The 15,450-nt window shown below is 32.4% G+C and overlaps 1 protein-coding gene across 2 annotated transcripts in view; it reads right to left on the reverse strand.

Annotated features, from left to right (window-relative positions):
- The window catches only part of LOC134246946 (cartilage matrix protein-like), a 28,310-nt gene extending 19,214 nt beyond the window's left edge, over positions 1–9,096 (reverse strand). Inside the window, exons 1-5 of one of the 2 annotated variants that reach the window (XM_062729288.1) lie at positions 8,807–9,096; positions 6,338–6,412; positions 4,822–5,382; positions 3,981–4,547; positions 2,615–3,181 (exon numbers count right to left, since the gene is read on the reverse strand). In XM_062729288.1, coding sequence (XP_062585272.1) covers positions 2,615–3,181; positions 3,981–4,547; positions 4,822–5,382; positions 6,338–6,412; positions 8,807–8,870 — 1,834 coding nt within the window. In that variant the 5' untranslated portion in view covers positions 8,871–9,096. Of the gene's footprint in view, positions 1–1,718; positions 3,182–3,980; positions 4,548–4,821; positions 5,383–6,337; positions 6,413–8,806 lie in introns of those variants that run through there. The other variant, XM_062729287.1, reaches the window with a different exon arrangement.
- Between the last annotated feature and the right edge of the window lie 6,354 nt (positions 9,097–15,450).

Consider the following 15,450-nt stretch of genomic DNA (forward strand, 5'->3'; position numbering starts at 1 on the left):
CGGTAAGGCGTCAGTAAGACTATTATGCAAAATTTATGGGAGAAGAAGTTGCAAAACTGTTTCGCTGAAAAGAAAAAAAAAGATCTTCAGTAATCTTTACAGCTGTATTTCCTAGTAAGAAGTGGTATGACCTACTGAATATTTTTCCCCTTATTTTTGTTAGTCATTAAAAAGTCACAAATTTTTAAAACAATTTTCTGTGAATGTATTAAAAGGGCATTCAATATACTACTTGCACTTTAAGTAATGGTAAAAAGTCTAACCACTCATTCATTTGAGTTGACTTGCATTGTATATTTCATCTCTAGTTTCCTTAATTGTTCATTAGCCTGCGTATCAAAAGAATCTGGTAAGTCATCAAATAGACCATCTAAAGGAATAATAAAATAAAATACATTAAAATGTTGAAATTAGACAATTAGAATGATCTTAGATATTATCTATAAAAAGTTTCAAAATGGGAGGTGACAATATAATTCATAATTTCCCATGAATTTCAAAGCAATTCAGAGATGCATCACTCACTCACTCTCTCTTTCTTTCTCTGTCACCGTTCACGGTAGCTCAGTCAGTAGAGCGCTCGCTCCGTGATCGGGAGGTCGTGAGTTCGTATCTCGGCCGCGACTGACCTAAGTCGATAAAAAATGGGTAGCAACTGTTCCTTCGCCATGCGCTCGGCACTTTGAAGTGAATGTTGCGGGTCCTTCGGCTGAGATCTTAATAACCGAGGCCTCATGTCAGCAGCAGGCGTTGGCACGATAAAGATCCATTACTGTTCAATCGCCCTGAGTTCCGAGTGAAGGTCAAAACTTGAAGCCCTTCACTGGCATACGGTGACATCTCCATATGAGTGAAAAATTCTCGAGAGGGACGTTAAACAATACACAATCAATCTTTCTCTGTCTATCTGCATGTCTGTCTGTCTGTCACTCTCTTCTCTTTCTATCTGAAGGAATATTCTTTTCGTCTTTGTTTTAAATTTTCAATTATGTTTATGATAACATTCTATTTATTAATGCAACAATTCTGAACATGCTATAAAATTCCGAGACTAAAACCCAGCATAATGACTGGTTTATCTGACATACAGTTTGTACTCCTAAATGATTGATCACTTGTGCTATTTGCAAGACAGCTTAGCAGAGTGACAACTATTATTATCCTTCAGAATTATACAGTCTAGCTGATTGGTTTAACGCATATCATGTGGGGTGCGACAATTCGTGAAGTCTCCCTCACGCGCAGGGTGACAACTGTTGTCACACTTCAGATAACAATGAAATAGCTTTTATAAGCGAGCATGCACAGCCACAACAGTGTTGTTGTCCACTGGTTAAGCGAAATAATCCTTATTTATAATTATGTGTGTACACGCTTTGCTACATATGCGAGACTAGTAAACAATAAATTCCTATGATGACGTCAAAGTTGTCTGTTGACATAGTTTGGAGATTTTTGGAATCAGAGCAGAGTAATAAAAGACAAAAGATTTGATTACTATTTTCCGCTCTATTTAATTGATAAGTTAGATTCTTAAGGATAAAAAACTATTATGGACTGTTTAAACGGGAGACACCACCAATTATCAGATCTGAGTAGGGTTGTTACCCTCCGGTGACGACCCTACTCAGACCTGATAATTGGTGATGTCTTCCTTCCTAACAGTCCATAAATGTAAAATATTCAAACAATTCACTCGTCATTATATACATTTAACTAATTATAAAATTTTAATGAAATAGGTTCAGTTCTAGAAATTTTACCTTCAAACATAGACGTGTATGAGGTCGTCGACATAAAAAAATCCGTCGCGGGCATTTCTGTAAATCAGAGTTTGGCTTGGGAAACGGAATGAATTTTGCTCTCATCAGCTTAACTGCTTCTTCTACCGGATAAACACGCCCCGAATTAACAGTGCTTCACCATAGTAAAATTGCTAATGCAGCACTATTACAGGTATTAATCAACGACGAATTTCGAACACTTCTTTGCGTAGCATCTCCGTAAAACTTGTTTCTAGCGCCATGCATTTTGCTTGACCTCAGCCCAAATGCAAATGAAAGGAGAAAGCAGTGATCTGTTCTGTCACTATTATAACACCCACAAAGGATATGGATCCGTACTTGATAATCCAAACAAAAACTATTTCGTATACTGTTTGACAAGAAGTTTGCTAACAATGCTTTGGCGAAATAGATACCCTAAAATGATTTAATTTACAAGACTACCATGATCTGATTGTACAACTTTTATGAGGGAAAGTTAAGAATTTGTAGAATAGTTATAAATCAATCTTTGAATGTTTTAGTTATTTTACATGTATAAATACGATATGATGGAATAAGAGAAAAAGATATAACTGAAATAAGAAACAATTTTTTTGCAAGATTTTTGACCATATAGAAGAGAAACGATTTGTAGATATGTTGAAAAACAATTTTAAAAGCATTTTAAATCATTAATTTTCTTTTCAATAGACTTAGAAAAAAAGAAGTACTTCATGCCATTTCATCCTAAAAAACTAAAACAAAAACGTTTAAAGGTCTTTTTATATGAAAAAATATTTTTGAAATAATAGGAATTCTGATAGAAGAGTTAAATAAAATATAGGTACCTGAACAGTAAGATTTAAAGATCTTCTTATCTAAATCTTCTAGGTCGTCAAAAATATCAACAACAAATGCATTCAAACAACCAGGCTGGCTGGCAAAATCATTTACTTCCCACAAATCCTTAAGTGCAATACCAATGGCGTAAATATGTATTCCCTTCTTTCTGGCTTTCTCTGCCTCAGGAATTGTTCTACCGTTATTGATATTGGAAACGCCATCAGTCATAATAATGCATATATTTTGAACACCCGGCCTATCACCATTGGCATATGAAAACATTTCTTCATGCATTGTTTTCAGTGCATCAGCAGTGTTGGTGCTTCCATATCTCCAGGGAATTTTGTCAACAGCGTCAATCAACTCTGTCTTTGTATCATAGGTGTTGAGTTGGAATTCAATCGTAACTCGGGTACTGTAGGACATTAGACCGACTCTGGTCTCCCCACAGACTATGTTCGCAGCCTGAAGGAACTTCTTTACAAATGCTGTCATTTTGTTGAAGTAATCATAACCTATGCTGGTTGACGAGTCCAAAATGAAAACTAAATCCATTTTCGGAAAGCATTGAACTATAATGAATGATGAAAATTAAGTTGTATTTTACACACCATGAATTAATATTTACCGCACCTCTGTTGTTTATCCGTGAAATCCTGGCTTATGATTGGTTAAAGTCTGTCATGTGAAGGAGGTGGATTACTTATACCCGGTCAGTTGTAAATCTATACCCGGTCGATGTATTACGTAACAAACATAACGCGACGTCATAATAGGCACAGTATAAGTCTGATGAAGCATTTAGCAGAGAAAATCATTTATAAACCACATATAAAATGTAAATGTTACATCGGTGAGGTAAATTCTTTACATAGTGATTTAGTGACAGGGTATGGCATGATATCTGATTAGTAAATTTTGTACCTGACTCAGCTCCGCCTCGCCAGGTATGAAATTTACTAACCAGGTATCATCCCATACCCTGTCACTAAAACACTATGAAAGTAATAATACACTGTAGTAAATAAATATACAAAATAAACCGATTAACACGTATATTATACTCATTAACTGGAACATACGGATGCAATCTACAGGTTTTATTGTAGTGAACAGTAGATAATTGTGCAAGTAAATTGAGTTGTGTTAAAATCATAGTAGAAAGTTTAGCTTTTATAAAAACTTTAAATTCTGGTGATCTCCTGTGTATTTTATCAGTTTGTTTTAGAAAATAAATACTTATATTATTTATTCCTTAATCTAACAGAAAAAAAAGATTATTTTTCAACAAAGTGTAGCAGCATATTTGTCTTCTTTAATGTACTTTAAAAGTTGAGAAATACCGATAAAAATGTGAAATAAAATGTATACCTGAATCGTTAAATATAAAGAACTTCGTATCTAAATCTTCCAGCTCATTAAAGAAATCAACTGCAAAAGCATTCAAACTGGCAGGTTGGCTAGCAATACCATTTAATTCACTCAAATCCTTAAGTCTAATACCAATGGCATAAATATGTATATCTTTTTGTCTGGCTGTTTCTGCCTCAGGAATTGCTCTTTGATAATTGATATTGGAAACGCCATCAGTCATGAAAATGCATACATTTCGAACACCTGGCCTATCACCATTATCTTTTGAGAACATTTCTTCATGCATTGCTTTCAGTGCATCAGCGGTGTTGGTGCTTCCATATCTCCATGGAATCTTGTCAACAGCGTCAATCAACTCTGTCGTTGTGTTATAGGTATTGAGATGAAATTCAATCGTAACTTGCGTACTGTAGGACACTAAGCCGACTCTTGTCACCCCACAGTCTATGTTAGCTGTCTGAATGAGCTTCTTTACGAATGCTTTCATTTTGTCGTAGTTATTATTACCTATGCTAGTTGACGAGTCCAGAATAAAAACTAAATCTATTTTTGGAAAGCACTGAACTATAAAAAATAATAAAAATTAAATGGACTTAAACACCATGAATTTAATACTGTGAACAAATAAAAACACTATTATATAAATTGTTTAAAATTGTTAAATATAGTTTGTTTTCGTTTTCAAACTATGAAAAATATTTTCTAAAGACATTGAATGATGAATAAATATTTCATGCAAAATTCAAACATTCAGCTAAGAAATTGTTGTTCCCATACTTTTCTTCATCAATAAACTTAGGAAAAAAAGTCTGATAAAAATGTGAAATGGAATGTATACCTGATTTGTTAGATTCAAAGAAGATCGTATCTAAATTTTCTAATTCATCAAAGGTATCAACTGCAAAAGTATTCAAACTGGCCGGTTGGCTAGCAATACGAATTACTTCACTGAAAACCTCAAGTGCAATACCAATGGCGTAAATATGTATGCCCTTATCTCTGGCTTTTTCTGTCTCAGCTATTGTTATATAATCATTGATATTTAATATGCCACCAGTCATCATCACGCATATATTTCGAACACCTGGCCTATCACCATTGGCATTTGAGAACATTTCTTCATGCATTGTTTTCAGTGCATTAGCAGGGTTAAAGCCTCCATATCTCCAGGGAATCTTGTCAACAGCGTCAATCAACTCTGTCTTTGTGTCATAGGTGTTGAGCTGGAATTCAATCGTAACTTGCGAACCGTAGATCATTAAACCGACTCTGATCTCCCCACAGTCTATTTTAGCAGTCTGAAGGAACTTATTTACTAATGATTTCATGTTGTTATAATTACTATCATATGTAGATGAATCCAGGATGAAAACTATATACATTTTTGGAACGCACTGATCTATGATAAGGTAAAAATATGTAATTTCACTGAAGTTTCATTCAAGTCATAATTGCAATCTGTTAAAAGATATTTTAAACAAATAAAAACACTTTTACATATCGTATTGTTAAAAAGGTATTTCGGAAGTCATTCATTGGCGCATAAGGTAACAATCTGCAGATTTTAGTTTAAGTAATCACCATGGGATAATTGTGCAATATAAATGATTGACAGAAAATCCAAAGCTTTTCTTTCTTTCTTTCTGAAAATATTTCTTTTAATAATACTCACTAAAATCCTGCCGAATGTCAAAGTATATATGTGTTCTTACGAAAACATCAGCATCACATGTGGAATGTACATGTACATAATATTTGAAAGATGAATATAATAAGTCAATAAATATAATGACTTAGCACTTTCAATGGGTTCTAGAAGGCAAGCTTTCGATCTGTATAAATCTAATGTTATGAGAGAAGAAATGCCGACCTGAATACATTTATAGCTGACTGTTACTTGTTTATTGACGTACACGAATGACGTCATCGGTCGTAGAAATTGATCCAAATGACAGATCCAGTATAAAAACTTTTTTTTAAAGTTTACATGTTTCTATTAATGATTTTGACGTTAGATTACATCTCTAAAACCAATATCACCAAGAAAATTTGTGCTCTAAAATTGACGTCATCAAGAGAAATTTAACCATAGAATGTGCAAAATCCCAAGTGGAGGACCCAGGTATTGCACGTCAGCGAACACATCAACTTATAAACAATGAGACAAATTTGATTTTTCAAATAACATTTTTACCAAAATTCTCAATTTTGAATTAGTACAAGTAGAATATTCTTAAATTTGTGTCTCCTTTTTAAACGCCTTCCACATTTTTTTTTTTATGAAAAAAAATTGTTTTTGAATACTTGCAAAAGAATTAATCCCTTTTCCGTTAAAAAAAAATCAAAACACTTACTTATTTCTGTTGAAGATAAAGTATCTGTGATCATTGTGGCGGTATTCATTGTTCTTGGTTCCATGTTCTTGTCAGCTTTATGAAATAAACACAAAAGAATAACTTTAAAACGTGAACATTTCTTTCCTGACCACTTGCTCTTAATTCTTAGATATCAACAACAATTCCTTTATATGCTTATTTTTACACAGGAGCAGCACGTGCAAAAACAGTGTGAAATGCTAAAAATAGATTATTTTCAGAAATTATTGTTCTACTCCAAATATGCGCTATAAAGAACCAAAAATGTCAAATCACATTCGAAATCAACAGGTATTTTTATATGACTGTTTCTTTAAAATGAAGACAAATTCGTTGTAATTCATCTCGCATGAAAAATTATAAAGACAATGTGAGTATTACGCCGTTTTTCTTGTCGTCTTTATTACAATTCCGACATGCATAACAGGTAATATCTTTAAAAGTCTTTGTGTGAAAATGATGTAATTTATATTTTTTGAAAGAAATGATTCATCTTTTTATTTTAACAAAGACAAAAGTATACCTTTATGATAAATTAAAGGAAAAATATGACGTTTTCTTTTATTTTCGAACTCTTGTGTCATAAATATTGACCTTTTTGCACTAAATAAAGGCAAGTAAGCACTGACAAACATCTGAATATGAAACTATTTTGCGAGAAACGAGTATTTTGTTTTGATTAGAAATAATTTAAACAGATTAATTCTTTTCTTCTTTATCCTAATCATTCTGCCCCCCCCCCTTCCTATTTCCCAGTAAACAACCAACAACTATTAGAACCTAGGAATGACTTTATACAATAAAATGTACATGTACTATAAATCAATAAGCAAATATAGGTACAAGTACATTTTTTTTTCTTAAAGTTTTATTCAGAAAAAACAATGGATGGTAAACATAAAATTATACATTTTCCTCTGATTTATACATTTTCCTCTTTCTTTGCTGAATTTCATCTTAAATTTTTTTGCACTTATATATCAGTATATTATGGAGGTATTTCTTCACAACTGAAATTGCTATGAATTATCAACCAAATGAAGAGAATTCTAATATCATTCTTCATAAATCAAATAAACTGTTATAAATGATGAATGAATTTTCTTTTCTATAAATTGTGTACATTATAACTAATAACAATGTTATGCCTATGTCACAGTTGCAAAAGTCAGCGGGAAAAAAACGTCGCTATTGTGACGTCACATAACACTGCTTTGACGTAGAGCGACCAAGGTCCCCCCTTCAATAGTTTAATACCCAAGAGGTTATACTTTACAAGTGTTGGAATTTTATCATGATTTTAATTACGAGGGGTCATCAAAATGTTCCCGTACAAATTCAATAACTTCTATAACATAAATAAATTTAGGTTTCAGTTATCATTATATTTTAAGTAAACCTCTCTGACCTTAATGTTTATCTGCCACTTTTCTTCCCCAAGCGCAATTCAAGTGACCCAGGCACTCACGTGACATGCTCCGAAGCATTATGTTCATAGACGCTATAATGTTGTCCCGAGTCTTATATTTATTAGCATGCAAGTAAGGTTTTAGAATAACCACATTCTCGGAAATAAGATGGTTGGATAAGGATATTCTTTCCCAGAAAGAGCATGACGACCATCACAAACCGAGTGCTCTTTCTTAGAAACGCCACTTACCTGATATGGATTCATAGTATGATGACTATGTTCAAAGTAAACGGTGTTTTAGGGATTTAATAAAAATTTAATTCCCGATATATTGAATTTTTTACAGATAACCCGAGTTTTTTGTTTTATAAAATCATGCTTACATCGGGATTCTAGCTAGCAACACTTTCTAAGTATTTGAGAAGACAAGTTTTCAATTTATACAAATCTTATTTTTTGAAATACCTAGCTATCTTTTATTCTATGTCATTATTTTTGTCACGAATGAGAGAGGAAAGGCCGACAGGGATTCGTAAATAGCTGACTGTTATTTATTAATTGACGTACACATTTGACGTCATCAGTCGTAGATTTTAACCAAAAGACAGATCCAGCATTTAAGATTAAAACTTTTTATTTTGGGTAATGCTTACATGTTTCTTTTCATTATTTGGACTTAAATTACACCTCTAGATACCAATATCACGAAAACCTGTGTTCTAAAATTGACGTCAAGATGAATTTCAACATATCGGTTCGCTATGGTAAAATACCATATGGAGAAACCCAGATATTGCATGTCAAGAAAGATCTCAAATTTAAAACTATAAGTCAAGTTTGATATTTCAAGTAACATCTGTACAAGAATTATCAATTTTAAAGGAATACAAGTACAATATTCTTAAATTTGTGCCACCTTTTAAAAATGTATGTTTCATAAATTCCTTCTACACATTTTATGAAAAAAAACCAAATTATTTTAAATGCATGCAAAAACATTAAACCACTTTTTCGTGAAAAGATCTCAAAACACTTACTAATTTCTGTTGAAGATAAAGTATCTGTGATCATTGTGGCAGTATTCATTGTTCTTGGTTCCATGTTCTTGCCAGCTTTACGAAATACACACAGAAGAATAACTTTATTTATTTACAAGTGTTGTTGAAAAAAGTCGCTGACAAAGCTTATGAAATGCATTTTTTTCAGTGGTAAATTCATGTGAGAGAGGGGATTATTTAGTTCAAGTGTAAATTCACTGAGGACTAGGTATAGGACCTTTTTGCATCTGTTTTCTAACCGCTGTATAGAAGATGTGATTAAATAGTTAAATACCTAAGTAATTAAACTTTACCAATGATGAAATTTTCAAATGATTTCAAATTAAGAGTCAAAAAGTTGTTAATAATGTTTCAACTTAATAATCAAATTATTTTGCATCTGATTGTATATCAAAGCTTCCCACCTTTTAAAATGACAATCATTCAACGTATTTGTGTAGCTTTGAATTGAAGCACTGAACTTTAAAGAATAAAACAAATTGAATTGTATTTTACACACCAAGATTATTATATTGAATTAAAAAATAAATAAACTGTTACATGTAACACATATTATACTTATTTACTGGAACATAGATACATGTACACTCGACAGGTTTTAGCAGGAGTAAACACAATCGGATGACTGTGAAAAGTATATTGTTTGAAAATTAAAACGGAACATTTAAGTTAAAAACCCTCTTTAAATTCTATTGATTACTGTGTTATTTATAGGTTTTTCTAGAAAATTAAAATACTGTAAAACGATAATATTTGGCGTACTACTAATTTTAGCGCCTTTGGCGCAAAGGGGCCCTGAGCGCTAAAATTTATTGTGCGCTAAAGGATTTCTAAATATCATTTTTTGTGTGTGTTCAAAGCTTTTACACAAGTACATGTAAACCGGAACGCGCGATTATATAATGTCAAAGGGTCATTGGATTTTTTTATACACACTAGCACAGTTGTGGTCGTAAAGTTCAGATGACGCTAAATAATTAAATTTCGAGTTATTTAAATAAATATATTAATTCTACTTAGATAGTGAGTGAATTCTGTTGATTAGATAGTAAATATATCCCCACTGAGAACTATCTGAATCTCATACGCACTTCTTTATCAAGTACTGGGTTGAAATCAGAATTAGAAAATCTTCCTGGTCAATTTTTCTCCTTCTCCTGTACCACATCAAAACTAACTTATCCCGATGACGTACAGGGTTTTCTTTCTTATTTTTTTTTAATTTCAAATACCCGACAAACACCTGACTAATACCCATAAGTCATAAGATTTGGATTAAAATTATCCTAATTCAATTCCACAATCAATTTTGTAGTCTTTGTAAAAATTTTAAGACATTTGGGTAATTTTTGGCAGTTTCTCGAGCATTCGAAATGGGAAAGTGGTAAACACAACACATACAAAAATGGCGACGTTTTATGACGCTACGGCGCACCGGAGAGCAGTTAAGATTAAATTCGATGTTGTAATGACACCTTTAGAGACTTGAAATGACCATAGAAGAAAAACAATTATAAAAATATCACCATATCTTAAGTATACAAATGAAATAGGAGTTTCTTAGCGAATTCTTTTTTGATCGAGTCCCTGGGGAGTACAAAACATACGGACAAACTTCTAATGTAATAGCAAAAGACGCTGTCACAGTAGACCGCCGATATGAGATTTTCTATTAGTTGAATGATGGTGAGAATATTGTCCGTAACTTACTGATAAAACTTCAGAAGATCGCATGAGGGTGCCAATTGGTTTTTCGGCTGTTTATGGAGACTAAAGAATGTGTATCAATGAAATTCCTACATTTAAGTCGGACTCATCCAACTTCATTTTCAGCAAATGAAAACGTGACGCTGTTTCAGACACTTTGACGTTATAATCCATGCGCTGTAAGGTGATACAATACATGGCATAAAATCACATAATTTGTTTATTTATGCATATATTTATCTGAAATTTGCTGTGCATATTACTAAAATATGTAATAAATAATAGTGAAAATTTCAGAACGCAGTGATATTTATTTTTTACACTAGACAACTTGTCATTGATTTTACGGGACAACCCTCGTATATATTCACTATTATTGATGTCAAAAGCGAGTTGAAAGAGTAAACTTCTAGAATTAGAACCATTATATATATCAATTTGCTTTGAATATGACTAAAAATGATAAGTTGTAAATCATGTAAGTTAATTGATGTATCTTTTTTTGAACAGCAATGTGTTGATTGTTTGTTTCTATTTTTTTTATTGCACATGTTTCGTTAAGTTGTTGTCGATTTAGTTATGAGTTGGTGTCATTCACATTACCCCAAAAATGGAAGATGCTATTCTGACATTCATGCTGGAACTGCCACACACAGTTATTTTTTAGCACATACTACTTATTTTATCCTGCAAATTGGTTATGTTGTAAATTTAGATTGATATATTACTGGTGGCATTAATACTGAATTAACCAGTGAATTTTGTATTTGGTGCTACTTGGTATCAAAGTTTACAACATGACAATATCATATGATTTTAACATCTATCTTTGGGATGACACAGCGGTTTTAAACAAAAAAGTGATGTAGTTAAATAAAGCCGATCCATATACACTGTAACGTGGAAAACATGAACAAAAAATAATCTCCCTATTTTGTTGTTTAATATGATTTTAACCATCTTTGTTTTTTACGTCTCTATGCAATTTAAAGTTCAGGGTAGAGAACACACATATCTTGGATAAATGTATTTCTAATCATAAGTGAAACTGGCATTTCGTAACAATCTGTCTTTTATACATGTAAGTGATATTCACTTATTTAAGGGCGTATGATAGTGAATGAAAATGTTTTTAAAAGCAATTGACTACCATCTCCTATCAGACTCTAAATATTGAAGAAAAAAACAACTATGAGGTAAATATTAGATAATGAATAATGCATGTTGAAACTTTGCAGACATTTTATGTCTTATCACGTTTCCGAAATGCGTAACCCATATTAATCTCTCTGTGCATAATTGTTGGCGCAAAAAGAAGTCAAACAATAACACGTTTAATCTAGTTTCCCCTGAAGAGAAAAAACATATGCAAACGGGGGCACCGTAAGGTTCCGCCTTGCATAAAGTGTGCTTGTCTATTTTTTAAATGATACGACTAAGTTAATTTTTTTTAAAAAGAATGCTTAAAATAGTGAAACCTATTTTCGAACATCTTCGATAATGAACTAGGTCTCTTATTAGGTCATCTTTGTTGGCATTTTGCATAATAATCTCTTTACATAAAATAATAATGCCATGTTACTAAAAAGCTTTTATGATATCGTAAAGTAGAAAAAGAATCAGGTTAATAAAATTCGTCTTATTTTAGTATTGATAGATGACTTTGAAATCAATCATGTTGCTAATCTTCTTTTTCGGAACATGATTTTTTTTTATATCTGGTTTTAATCAACAGGTACAAAAGACAGCATAATAAAGATTTATTGATTGTACGTTGTTTAACGCCCCTCTCGAATATTTTTCACTCATATGGAGACACCACCACTTGCCGGTGTAGAGCTGCAAATTTTGTCCTATTCTCAGCACCTAGAGCCATGGAACACGACCGGGACCTCGATTTATACGGTCTCATCCGAAGCACTGGAATCTATGTCCCACATTGGGATTCAAACCCGCGAAGTAAGGATCAACTAATTACTTTTAGACTCTAGAGCAGACGCTCTTACCACTGCGCCACGCGAGCGACCACATTATAAAGAGAATTTTCAAGAAAAAAAATGTATTCAAAGAAGAAGTTATTTGTTTGTCTAAGTAAAAAAGACACCCACGTGGCACAGTGGTTTTGTTAAAGTAAAAAAGACACCCACGTGGCACAGGTATGAATCGTGCAGAACGTGGAGACCGATCATTTATATGAGATATTTTAACCGAAGTTCCGTGCGCAGTAGGTGTTGACAAGAAAAAGATCTCTCACTTCTTTATGACCATGATTTATGAATAAAGGACGACATTTAAATTGCAGCTTTCCACCAACAAGTGATGGCGTTTCCATATGAATGAAAATTTCCCAAGAACATTAATCAACAAACAAACAAACAAAACTAAGTCAAACAAAAATGTGTAATATTTGCTTGCTCGGTTAATATATTTGGTACATGAACAATCAAGTTTGTTCAAACCATAAACGTCTCTTTTATAAATGTTTTAATTGTCTTAGCAGTAAGAACAAAACAGCTGGAAGAACAAAACAGGTGGTGATCACTGGATATTCAGATGATCGAGTCCATTTACCCATGTCTCAGTCACAAGATGGGTTGTTACATAACAGAACATTAAATACACGTCCTTATATAGCTATTTTGCACAGACTGAAAGCAATATAACATATATAATGTTTCGGTTATTGTCAGTGGAATATAAAAAAACAGTCCGTCTTTTTAGTAATTCACACTTAATGAAAAATATCTTACCGCTTGTGTTGTCTGTCTTTACTGATTAAGCATCTAACAGATTGGTTTACATTAAGCTTCTGCTTCTTCTGACATTTTGACAAGGAAGGAAAACTAAATGAATGTTGTTTTACATTTTTTTAAATAAATGCAACAAAGATAGATGATTATATAACACGCCTACAAGACATAGGTCATAATCGTAGATTTATGAGAAAATATTTGTTTATGTGATATATTTGTTGGTGTGCCTAAAATATTTATTTTGTATACACGTTTTATATTACATCTCGCGCTGAGAACAAGTAAAACACATATAGGACATCACATGAATGCACTAATGCATGCATCTCAAATAATTTTTTCTTTAAAGTCATTCATGTTTATAAGGAAAGTCGATACATGTACGAAATCAATGTATTATTTGGAGACCATGTCTTCCACACCTTTTTTTAATCCCACGTGTATTAATAATGCTCCTTTTTCATTTTTAAACATGACTGCCGTTGTACGTATTTATATGAAGAAGAGATTTTTTGAAAGATTCACTTGCTGTAATTTTTAATCATAATTTAGATATATCAATGACTTGCTATCAAAGAGGCATAACTATTTTTCTTTATGATTTGATATGTCCCACTTCGCTGGAAACAAAACAGCAAAGAGTCTGATACACTAGTACATGTTTTATCCCTATATGTATAAATAGAGAAGTCAATTATGATAAAATAAAAACTTAACTTTATTGATAAATGTGACAACCTTGTTTTTTATCTTTAAAGGGGAGTTTCGATAAGGCCGTTTATCGGCCCACTTATTTTCATAAAAATAAATTTCAAACTTATTTTTTTCAAAATTAGTTTAGAATTCAAGATCGATGTTTTGATTTTCGTTATTAATATTTCAAAAGTTAATATGAGATAAATTCACACCGTAGTTGACACAAACTTAAATGTACCCGCAAATGCTTGAACATTAGGCCTATGTGAAAATATAAGAGGGTGGCATTTATAAATCGATGTTTAAAATATGAAGTGCATGAGGGACCTAGTTTTGCCCATGTATTAGATATACCCTGCACACTAATATTTTACAATATGATGAGTGTCGCGTGTGCAATTCATATCCAAAAATTGAAAATTGTCTAAAATTTGCATACTTAAAATTAGAACCTGCTGGTTACTTGATAATACACCAGTTTAAAATACCAAGCCAAAAGTAGCACTTTTTTAAAAATCAAAGATAATTCTCGAAAATATCAACAATAATATAGAATACATTTTCGGATACTGTATTTATTTCAATATTTATTTCGTCCCCTGCATTTATAACATTAAAGTCACATTTTTAGTTCAACTACACGGACTATGGTATGGGGGGGGGGGGGGGTTCTAAATACCGTCGGCCTTTGCGTTCCCAGTTTAATATTTTTCAAGCAGAATTTTTTTTTATATCTTCTAGTCTATTGATACAGTAATTCCTTGTCACCTGTCGGTTTTCAGATGCTGTATTTTAAGCTAATATGTGTAGAGGTCAATGTTTTAAAGTAAGTTAAAGTTTTTTTAGCCAATGCTGCTATAAGTTCCTAATGACTAGACATGCTTCATGATGCATCTTCGGATGCACAGTACCAGATCTGTTTTGAATACAGGGTCTGACTTACATTGATGAATGCTCAGAGTAAAAAGTTGACCAAACATGCACCGATGATACATTTAGGGTTGCACATTACCAGAAATGGCCCAGATGCCGGACCTTACTTATATTTTCTGACTGATTGAACTAAAGAAGCGATAACAAGTCCATTCCTTTACGTTCTGAATCAAACATATATCAGAAAAATTATTATATTAGCCTTTTTTTAGAATAGAAACCCTTGCTCTTATCTGCTAGAGAAGGTTCGTTATGTTTTTCCTTGTGGTTGATATTTATGAAGGGAACGTAAATTTTTTAAAGACTACCCCGGTAGATTTTGATGTATATGTTTCTGCAGGATTTAGGATTTAACACATTTATAAATGTATTTTGAACTGCGATCTGAACTAGAACTTAATCAATGAGGTCTGATAAATGTAACTGGAATTGGTAAGCAAGAGCAGTGGGAAGCAAGAAGAACATAGTCTTGTCTAGTTTCAGTTGTTGAGAACATAATGCGCATCTTTAAGTTGTTAAATATTTCTAACTTTC

This window comes from Saccostrea cucullata, unplaced genomic scaffold (assembly GCF_032062105.1).
Source record: "Saccostrea cucullata isolate Sc308-1 unplaced genomic scaffold, CSIRO_AGI_Scuc_v1 ctg2128, whole genome shotgun sequence".
Classification (NCBI taxonomy): Eukaryota; Metazoa; Mollusca; class Bivalvia; order Ostreida; family Ostreidae; genus Saccostrea; species Saccostrea cuccullata.